The sequence below is a fragment of the Pinus tabuliformis genome, chromosome J (genome assembly GCF_031772625.1).
Source record: "Pinus tabuliformis cultivar Carrire ecotype Pingquan chromosome J, CPIR1, whole genome shotgun sequence".
NCBI lineage: Eukaryota > Viridiplantae > Streptophyta > Pinopsida > Pinales > Pinaceae > Pinus > Pinus tabuliformis.
Genome location: NC_142295.1, coordinates 1,598,577,196 through 1,598,588,585, shown reverse-complemented (window position 1 = coordinate 1,598,588,585; position 11,390 = coordinate 1,598,577,196). Strand labels below are relative to the sequence as shown.

Here is an 11,390-nt window from a genome sequence, read left to right as displayed (position 1 = left end):
ATACATTTATTCTTTTTGAAAATCATTTTCTAGAACATGATTGAGTTGAAATAAATGAATAAATTAAATACATTTTTGTTTTTCTTATTGTTTTTTAATAATATATTGAAAAGGTACTTAAAAAATATAGATATTTCTATTTTCTACCAATTATATACATCATAAATATTATAATATATAAACAACAATAAAAAATTAAATAATATATTAGTAGTTAATGTAATTATTATTTACAAAATCCATATAGTACCATAATGACTTTGATGGCATGTTCATTACTAGTGGTACATGAAAGAAATTTAATGAAACTCCTCCAAAGGGCCCTTAATCCACAATTAAAATATATATTTTAAAATAAAACATTATATAAACAAAACCACATGGAAAAAATACATGAACACCACCATACAAAAGTTGTAAATAGAGTAAAAGCTCAGATAAAGTTGTAATAAGAGAAAAGGCTCACATTGTACATACAATTTCCCAATGCCACTCTTGAGAAACACAAAAGTTCTTGAAGTAACTGGCTAGTTAGATAACACATTAAATTAAGTGGCATAAATGCTAGCTATACTGTCTTGTTTCAAAAAGATCCATCTTAAGTACGGATATAACATGAGTTGAGAGGGATAAAATTTCTTCAGGTACATTTTTTTTAAGAATGCAAAATACTATGTGTTATTTTTCATTATTTAAATTGTATTTTTGAATGCTAAATAGAGTGTATATAGGACCAAATAAAGTTTTTAACCATAAAAACTCATTTATTTCGACATATAGATATAAATGAAGTTGATATCGATATAAATTAGTTAACATAGATCTTCACATAGTTTATTTAAATATTTTGTTGACATATTTTTGAAAAGTACTAGCATAGATCCATCTTAAGTACATATCTAACATGAGCCGAGAGGGATCAAATTTCTTCACGTGCAAACTTCTTTACAGTGCAAAATACAATGTGATAGTTTCATTATTTAAATTGTATTTTTTAAGGCTAAATAAAGTATATATAAGACCAAATAAAAGTTTTTACCATAAACACTTAATTTCTTCATGATATATATATAATTTTTTTTAAATGATATATAATATATACTTAATTTACATTAAAATATTTTACATCACATGCATATGTACATCGAAACACTTTATCACACAAATTAAAATGGTTTTTTATTATTAATATATTTTTAAGTATATGTCAATTTTAATTCTTATTAAAATATTTTATTAACAACACACATTGAATATTTTTTTATATGCAACATTAAAATGTTTTATTTTAACAATTTTTGTTTTTGTTTTTAGATATATATGAAGTTGATATCGACATTACACATCCCATCAATAAGATTTAAACATCTCATTGACACATTTTTTTACTTCTAATTACTTTACATCATATTTATCAGAACATAATTTTTAATTTTATTTTACAGGGGCAGGGACAAATGAACAAACTTATAGATCTCCTCACGCTGCAATGTAGAATAAACCTCTCAACTCAATTAAAAAACAATCGCGATTAAAAAAAATATCACTACTATACCCTTTTCGGTGACTTAATTATAACACATAAATATCTACTTCTAACAGATTTAATTATCAATTTTGATTCACAGGCAAATAAAAGCGCCCATGTTGCAATTGGAAAAGAACATAAACATAGAAAGCCTCCTTTGCCCTAAACATACTATGAAGTCGGAATATCGAATGCAAACTGCAATATGTGTTTTGATTCCCAACCCCACAAAAAAAAACAAATCTCTGATCCTGCATACCACACGGAAAATTCCTTCCATCCAAATATCTACATCATCTCCTCTACAAACCACTCAGTGTTTATTTAAATAAGTAAATATCTACATCATCTCCTCTACAAACCACTCAGTGTTTGTTTAAAACTTATTTAAGAATAAACTTGAGAGTTCTCGGAGCGCACGATATCTCGTACTGGCCAATTTCGACAGCAAAAATCTGGTTTACGACAAAGCAGTCACTCTTAGCTGTTTTGTCATCTGTTTGTAGTTTTGCATTGTTGCACAGAAACGCTGAGTGCAGGAGTTGTCATGCAGGCGTTGCTCACCGCGCCACTGTCGGCAAGCTATTTCACGGCGTTTAGGCATATTTCTTTCACCGCACTTCACCGTGGCTGACAAATGCACCCCAGAACACATGATGACAAAATAAACCCATGCTTTTAATGTACATGTGGCGGAAAAGAGTGAAGTGGAATGCGGACTGTCCAAAAATGGCACATGGTTGTCATCCCTCACCATCCCAGGGTTTCCAACTCATAATAGCGACCAGCCCTTTTTGCCGCGGACATAACGACTTGTCCACAAGGTGAGAAGAGAACATTTTTTTTCTCAAAAGGCTCTGATCTGTATTCTATTCCCGATACTGACGGACATGGACATCATCCATTCGCGGCGGTGGATTCTCCGCTAGTTTATACGCCAAATTCTCAGTAATTATTTCCATTAATACGCTGCAGATTCATACAATGGCACGTCTGTATAGCCGTTTGATGCTCCAAAGCCTGTAATTTAATTCTTATTTTGAAGAAGCAGATGGCCGCCATAAATAAATTCATCCAAGTCCCTGCTGCTTCCAGGGAAAGCTCGGCACTGTTTGTGTGTAAAAATTCAAGCGGGGGAAGGAATGTGCCTGCAAATTTATTAGAATTTAGCAGGGACTTTAAACACTTTGTAAGAATTCCGGCCAATAAACTGAGGTCCTCTAGACATGGATACAGAAAAGGAAAATTATTATCGGGATATTCCGGCTTTGATTTTTACACGCCCTCCAAGAGAAGATTCAGAATCGTGGCTGCTGCTTTGACAGAGCAATTGACCCTGGGTAAAAGCGCTGATTCTCTACCGACATCTTTTGCCATAAATTTTCCCCTGAGAAGAACAGAGAAGGTGGGCTTTTCCCTATACTCCAAAGTTACCTGCAAGAAGATGCCTTTTACCATTTTTTCCTTATCGAATTGAAATTGCTTCATGTGTAGTAGCAATTTTAGCAATTTTTATTTTCAGATTTGTAATTAGAGTTGGTTTTAGTGTGATTTTTTTAGTGCCCGACAGAAAATTTTGAGATTAAATTTTGATTTGGGTGATTTAAACTGGTTTTTTTATTGTAAATATGGATTCAGCATCTTGAAAAACCCTAAGACACTCAGATTGTGCAGGCTTACCTGTCAAACTTGTGATTTCAATAAATTCTGCCAAATTTTAGAGAAATTAAATCGGGCAAACTTCCAAAAAAATCATACTAAACACACAACTGTCACTAAAAATAACTCTTGTAATTTGCTCCGCAATTAAATATCTTTATTTTTATATCTATAATTTATAACTTACATTGAAATAAAATATTTTTGTTTTCCTTTTCAAATTTATAATTTATTATTATTTTAATACATGAGTTTTCCTTTTCAAATTTGTAAATTTATTGTTATTATTATTTTAATACATAAGTTTTCACATCATCATAACTATGAGGATGATGTTGTTGGTATTCCAGAAAATCTCAATAACATTATTATTATTTTTTAATTTCAGCGCTTCTAATTTACCCTGAAATTACATATCTTTGTTTTCACATTTATAAATTGTCTGAGGATTCTTTATTTTACCATAGAATTAAAATCTAGATATTCATAGGTTTCTAATTTGTCTTAGCGGCAGAATTAATGATCTTCACTCTTTGATTTATAATTTGTGGATTATATATTTTTATTTTAATAACTATAATTGTTAGATGTTTCTCTTTTCCAAATTTCCAAATTGTAATTTATCCTCGAATTAGAAAAATAAATCTGTAATTTGTCCTGGAATTTAGGTAGAGGGAAAGATCAGGGCAAAAGTAAGTCCTGCCAATAAAGACGGCAAATTGAAACTCACTTTGGAATGTGACCTGCCGGGAAGCTGGGTGCTGCACTGGGGAGTTACTTATTCCGATGATCCAGTCAGGTTGTCTTCCTAAATCTAACCCTTTAGTAGATTTTTTCAACTCTTCTGCGTGAATATCCTTTATTCTAGGAACTTTGATACTATTCAATGAATTATCAGTTATTCGTTCAATAATTGTTGTCAGCAAACTAGTTTTATCTGCTATCTTATAGAGTTAGCAAAAAAGAGAACCTGGCAATCCAAACCTTACAGTAGTTTCTAGGGCATGTTTTCACATCCTGCAACTGAATTTCAAAGTCTTGCAAGTAAGGATATAATCAGACACTGCACGCTTGAATGCCATGACTGCTTCTTGTTGGTGATGATTCCTTTTTTTCATTTGTGCTAGAGGAGTGGCCTTTTTCCAGAGGGAGGGACTACGAGACTCCGTTTCTTGTTAATAATTATATTTTTTATCTTTTCCCTTTGTTTTGTGATTGTTAGAGAAGGCCCCTTTGTCTAGACTGAAGCCCACTTTATCTAGAGGGAGGGATTATGGAAATGCTGTTTTTATAGGTTATTATCTGTCTTATATTTTAGTGCCCGCGAAGTGTCCTTTGTTTAGACAAAGAGACTCTTAAACTCCTTTGTGTACCCGGGGGACAATTGTACAAACTGCATAAACACAGTCCCTTCTCTGCTTTAACATAGCCTTTCTATTGTCACATGTTCATACCATCGCTCCCACTCCCTGCCCCCGAAACCCTAGCCTTCCCTTCTGGTTCTTCGCATGGATCCAGCCCCTAGTGGGGGTTGCCCTCCCCTTCCCAACCCCTCGATGTAAGGACCTGCGATCCTTGAGCACTCTAGCTTGAAGTGCGACGGTTAGAGGTTGAATGAAAAGATGAAGTGCGAGCTCAGATTCATATGTGCGTGGAGTTATGTGCATAAGAGAAGAAGGGCGAGCTGTTTATAAGGCGTGGGGAGCATGAACGCTCAACCCACGGCCGACCTACAACAAGGAGCAAGCCGACATGTGTTTGGGCGAGTTTGCGATGGGTTGTGGGCATTGGGCAAGTCGGCTGGGCAGCCAAGACTTCGCCCTAGCCTTGGTATATATGGAGGAGCGTTGTAGCTCATTTGAACATCATTCGCTCATCGCTCAACAAGAGAAGTGTGCAGAACAAGGTGAAGGCGCAGTAAAGGAAGAGAGGCGCAGTTTGGAGATGCGCCCATCCTTGGGCGAGGCCACACGGAGTTAGTTGCTTGTCTTGGTTTTGGGTGAAGGGCGCGGGCAAGGTCGCTCGCCGGTTGGAGTGAGGCGTGCACGGTGTGGTGCTCGGGTTGTGCGGCGACTTGGCACGGGTTCTTGGGTGACTCGGGTGAGCGCCTGCCCGTCGTGCAAGTGTGCACAATGACTTGGTGATGTGTTGAGATTGTGAACGAAGGTGTGTCTCAGTTAGAGGCGTCCGTGTGTGGCGACTTGGAGGGGCGCCCAAGTTGGGCAAACAACACGATTGTGCACGAAGGTGAGTTGGTCGACATGGTGAGGGCGTGCGGAGGGGCGGCCGGGTGAGGGCGCGCTGTGCATGACGAAACGGTGGAGACGAAGGTTGGAATCGGAGGTCGTAGAGTTGGGCAGGCGGTACTACGTGCTGTTTCACACGATTTGGGCGTTTGCCAAGGGTTGGCAAGTGGGACTGCGTGTGGGCAGGTATACACGGTTTGGGCGTTTACGGACCAAATGGAGAGCGAGCCGGTGAAGACGTGCAACAAGGTGAACGAAGGGTTGGTGAGTCGTGTGGTGACCGTGTGGAGGTGTCAACGAGCTGGGCAACCGAGTTTGCCGAAGTTGGAAATTTGGCTAAGTATAAATTTGGGGTTTCCCAAGGACTTAGTCTGTACTTTGTAAAAGTGGAAAAAATATATATATTGATATACGGGCAGACTCATATTGCAGGGAGTTGCTCCTCCCTTTATACTGTTGTGCATTTCTCTTGTATAATGATGTTTATGTGAATGTTATGGGCTTTCACTTGTATAAAGGAACACGTTAATAATACTTGGTAATGAAAATAAAACTAAGTATGGAATGTTAAGGCGTAGTCTACAATCGTAAGTATTGGTGAAAAGAAAACGATTGGTAGTGCCACACCTCGCTATAAGCGGTTGAAAGACTACCGCAAGTGTAGGGGCATGACACTCGACGTCTAAGCCCTGATAAAAGAACAATTTGTTTGTCCCTCCACTCAGAATTGATTCCCATAGAGGCACATGTTGGCCCATTGTTACAAGGCTCGAAGAGTAGGTGTCTCCCTTATTTGTGGATGTTGCGGCTCTTGCTAAGTCATAAGTTATTGATATATCTGACTTGCGGGCTGTTTTGGTGTTATAGTGGTAGTCAGAAGATTTGATCTTGGGGCTCACTCAGACAACTCCAATGTGTTACCTATTCACCGTCGTTCAAAATGAAAAATTTTGCTAAGCCTCCTCCATCTAAGTTTGTTTAAAAAACTGGATGAGATTTCAAAGGTGGTTGTGTATCTGTCGTCTTCTCACAACTTGGCTCTAAAGCTTGCTGAGAATGATTTGATCGACAAGGGTTTCGCTGTTCCCAAAACTATTGCTGCCTGGATTGAAAATCACTGGAAGCCTTTGATAAAGGGGCAACTCTCTTTCTCCTTTTATGGCAAAGGTTTTTTTTGCTTTCCTTTTTGAAGAGAAAGATGATCGAGACTTGTTCTTTCGCAGCAACCCCTACTTCATGGCCTCTGGTGGTGTGTATCTCAATAGTTGGACACTGGATTTCAGCCCTGAAAATGACATTCAATCAATTGTTTGTTATGGGTAAAGCTTCCCCACCAGCCTTTACATTGCTGGAATGACAAAATTGAGCATAGCATAGGGAATCCACTTGGCAATTATATTGATCGTGCAGGGTCCAGAGATAGACTGCAAGTGTGTGTAAGAATCTGGGTAGAAGGAGACCTCGAGAAGGATTTTCCAGAAGCAGTTTTGTTTAGTCTTGATTCTCGGTCCTATCTCCAACTGGTGGATTATGAGTAAGTTTCCATTTAAATGTAAGGGTTGCCATGAATATGGGCATTTCACTAAAAAATGGCTAAAGTCTCCTCAAGACCCTCCTCAAATGGGTGACTTAGCTCAATGGCAACAGCCCAAGAAGAAGTGCGCTGCCCCCAAATGGGGTCTTCTCTTTGAGAAACCCTCCCAACCTGCTTCCAATCCCTCCTCTTCAAAATATAGAACTTCTGCCCCTCCCCTTTTGCTCTTTTCTTCGTCCACTCCCCCATCCTTTAGGACTTGAATCGATATGAAATGCTCTCTCATGAACATGATTCTTCCCCTCAAATTCCCTCTGTTGAGCCAGCCCCAAAGTCTACTAGAAAAGCCCTGGCTGACCCGCATGAAGGCAATATGAAATTCTTTCCTTCCCTTGAGGTGATCGCCTAAGATCAAGATGATGAAATGGATTCCCCTTCTTCACAATCAAATCAAGGCCCTTCCTCTCATACCTAGTTGTTGAGGATGAAAGGAGGGCAATTCTGAAGAAGAATAAAAAATGGACTCAAGTCCAAGCAAGGTAACAAGGAAATATGGAAGGAAGCACAAAAAGGGAAGTTGCAACGAGAAAAAAAAAATTAATGCTAGAAGAAACTTTTGGTCAATGTTGCCGTAAAATCAAGTAGGCCCAATGCAAAGCCTCACTAGGCGGGGCTAGACCTTACTGCAACAAGAGAAAGGGTTGCCACTGTCACCTCAAGAATCTTTCTTTTGCTATTTTGTGGTATTCAATCATAAGGGAGATGTCGCTGCAAAATCTAGTAGGCCTGGGAGAGGGGTACCCTACAAGACTATCACTAGACTAAGTGACAACCTAAGTCACTTGACACGAGGACACGCATATTGAGTGTTCGACATAGGACACGCATATCGAGTGTCCGACACAGGACATGCAAATCAAGTGTCCGACACGGGCACGTAGACCCCCTAGAACAGGACACACAAGACACGTTATATATATATATATTAAAAATTAATACTAAATAGATATTTCTTGCACAAATTCTCATTCATGATACAAATTCAGACATAGATCTAGATTCTACATTGTAAATTTAAAATTTGTAAGTTGTACAATGTAACATTATGCATGCAAATACAATTGTGACAGATTCATCAACGATCCAATAGGAGAAAGACAAGGAACTGCAGTTTTCTCATTAAGTCATCAAAATCAAAATGTGTTACAAAGGTAGTAACAATGCTAATGGCAAATAGAAATAACAAATACAAAACAACTACAAGGTAGTAGGTAGCTCATCAATCATCAAAATTAGCATCACTGTCATGGTCACCACTGCTCTCATCTGCTGCATCCTTCTCCTTTGTATCCAATGTAATCTCTGCATCTACTGGTGTGGAGGATGACCCCTCAAGAGTATCACCATCATCAAAAGTGATAGGCTCTAGCACTGGGTCATTAAGATCCAAGTTGGCCAATGCCAACTCAACACTACTGTTCAAACCCATATCATTAGGAAAGACATCCCACATCTTTGTCTTTCCCTTCAACCACTCATCCCTCTGCCTGTAAATAAGACGAAGGTTGGTGTGTACATACACCATTGTCTTTGTCCTGGACTGCTCAAGCCTGCTCGTCTTGACATTATACAAATTCCCATATGTGCTCCAATTTCTCTCACAACAAGAGGATGAAGTCACTTGAGAGAGGAGCCTCATGGCTAACTGCTGTAGAGGAGAGCTTGTTGCCCTATGAGTTGCCCACCAAGAATACGGCTTCTTAGCCCCCCCTGTCTCTAATCACATCATAGCTTGCAAATCGCCCAGTGCCAATGAAAAACTCTGCAAATGCATCCTCCACCTCATCAAGGGATGCTCTATCTTGAAATATTCGTCTCAATGCATCCTTCCTCCCTTGTGAAATTTCACCATCCATGTGAGGAGGGAATCTGCGGGAAGGTCCACCATTCAGCCACTCATGGCTGTAGTATTTTGGGTTCAATGAGTGAGCCAAACAATGCAAAGGTGTGTAATTCTTGTCCCATCTGCTGATAAGAATATTTTGTATGGTGGTGAAGAAGGCCTCTGATGATGTCTCATACTTAGGGCACTCATTGTGTAAAATAATGGTCCTCACAGGCTCAATCATGGAATCCCATCCCTCCTAAACCTCTCTTAGGATGGGTTGGTCTGTATCTGCAAATCATAGCAAAGCAATGATAGGGTCCATGATCTTAATAGTGAGATCTACCCTCTCCCACCAAGCATCATTTGACACTGTGTTCTTGACTCTTTTTGAGTCTGCTTGATCTGTCTTTCTCCAAAAAGACCAAAACTATGAAATAACCGTGGCCCCAAGATCGGTCTTGACCCCCCTCAACCTGTTCAACATGATGAGTGAAGAGGGAAACCGTGTATCTGCAATATTCAACAATGATAGATGGGTGTACTCCTTGTAGATTGTGAGGGCATTTGCATGATTTTGTACAAAGTTGTGGATATGTCATGCATCCTCAATAATATTTCCAATCCAAGGCACATCAAAAGCAATAGTTTTAAGTGCTTAATTCAAAGAATGGACAATGCAAGGTGTCCAAAATACTTGTGGATATTTAACTTCCACAATCATGCCAACAACCTTGCAAATAGGTGTATTGTCTGTAATGATTTGCATACTAGAATCAACACCTACATCTTCAATAATTTTATTGAACAACTCACCAATATTCTGTGCATCCTTGTATTGACCAAGTGCATCCACTGATTTCAAGAAAACTGGTCCATTCAAGGAAGACACCATGAAGTTGATGAGTGGGTGGCGTGCTGGATTTGTCCATCCATCAGAAACAATACTAATATGAGATGTTGGCCATGCTGATTTAATAGGCTCAAGCATTTTGTCCAACTCTTTCTTTGCCTTAGTCAACAATGTGGTTCTAAGCTTCTCTAACCCAGGAGGCACATACCCCGATGGAGCCCCTTGAGTTAGAGCTCCACACATCTCAGGAAATAAAGGTGAGCGTGCAATATTAAAGGATATGAAGTTCAGATAGAAAAAAGAATGCAATGGTGAGATCAAGCTCTTCCCGTCTCTCTTTTTGAAAAATCTTATCCATTGGACCAAGTACCACTGCCTTTCTTTTTGCTGCTTGAAAACTCTCAAATGGAAATTTGCTGTTGCTTTTCCTCAAGAATGGAAGGGGATCATCATTCTTGTTTTTTTTAGATGATGCGGCCACCCTTGCCACACCAACATTGGCCTTGTTATCCATTTCTTTCCTCTTAGCTAAAGACACGTGTACATGCTCCAATTCCACAACCTGGTAAGGCCAACAAATGAGATTTCACACGGTAATAAGTGCTCTTGAAATGATTGTTGCCATAGTTGCATTTCCAAGCAACGTTGCCTCCCTTCAACTTGCTGCTTGATCCTTGATCTCTTGTGACATACTTGCACAAGTGGCTTTCTTGAGCCTGCTGTCTTTCTAAATTTATTTTGCCCTCAACATTTGAAGCTGCTGTTGCAATTCCACTTCCAATAGAGGGAACACTTGCAGACCCTGATGAAATTGGAACAGGAGGGGCATCACCAATGGGGACATTCTTCCCCTTCCTTTGCCCCTTCCCTGCTGCCCTTGATTGAGCCATGAATGCTGTAAAAAAAAGAAAAAATGCACAAACTTGTAAAAAAATGGACATGCAAACTTGTTAAAATTGGCAACTAGGGCCAAACTCCACATGGGTCATCTTATTTATGACAGTTGATATTTTTCTTGGATTCCGCTCTCCGAGAGGTGTAGGATTGATCTAAAGACATTCGATTCTGATATGTAAAAATGAAGATATGAATATATTTGTATTATTGACAAATTGTCAAGGTCGGCCAGCGAGCAAAACAACATTTTAACCCCCAGCTCATCCTCAACATTGCATATAAAAGGAGGAGACCTCAAGTCATTCTTTCATCATCTCATCTCATCACATCTCTCTCTCCTCACTTGATTGGGTATGCAAATCTGGTAGCATTCTCTCACATGTGCGAAAGGAGGACGTTTTCTGTTGACTGCGTTGACCAACATTGACCAGCGTTGACCGAGCTGCAGGGTCTAGGGCTGCGTTGACCAACGTTGACTGCGGATTTGATGAGGAAAGTCTGTTTGGGCAAGCAGTGATTCTGGGCATGAATTTCGAGGCTGTTTGACCTCTGCATTGACTAGTGTTGACTCTCCTAGGGCTGGCCGCAGGTTTGACTTTCGTTGACCAGACTTTGATTGGATTTTTCAGACTGTTTTGCGCTGATTGGGCTTGCTGTTGGAGGCCGAAGTTGACTAGGTTTGAACAAGTTGCTTAGAAGAAGAATTTTGCCCTATTTGACTAGCGTTGCCTTTTCTGGTTAGGGCTTTTCTACTGCTGTCATAAATTATCAGATTTGTAAATTTGTAC

General features: G+C 39.2%; 1 protein-coding gene across 1 annotated transcript in view; it reads left to right on the top strand.

Annotated features, from left to right (window-relative positions):
• The first annotated feature begins 2,296 nt into the window (after positions 1 to 2,296).
• Positions 2,297 to 11,390, top strand: part of AMY3 (alpha-amylase-like 3) — a 292,967-nt gene continuing 283,873 nt past the window's right edge. The window contains exons 1-2 of the mRNA XM_089379799.1: positions 2,297 to 2,933; positions 3,856 to 3,986. Of these exons, the coding sequence (XP_089235925.1) occupies positions 2,580 to 2,933; positions 3,856 to 3,986 (485 nt within the window). The 5' untranslated portion in view covers positions 2,297 to 2,579. The remainder of the gene's footprint in view (positions 2,934 to 3,855; positions 3,987 to 11,390) is intronic.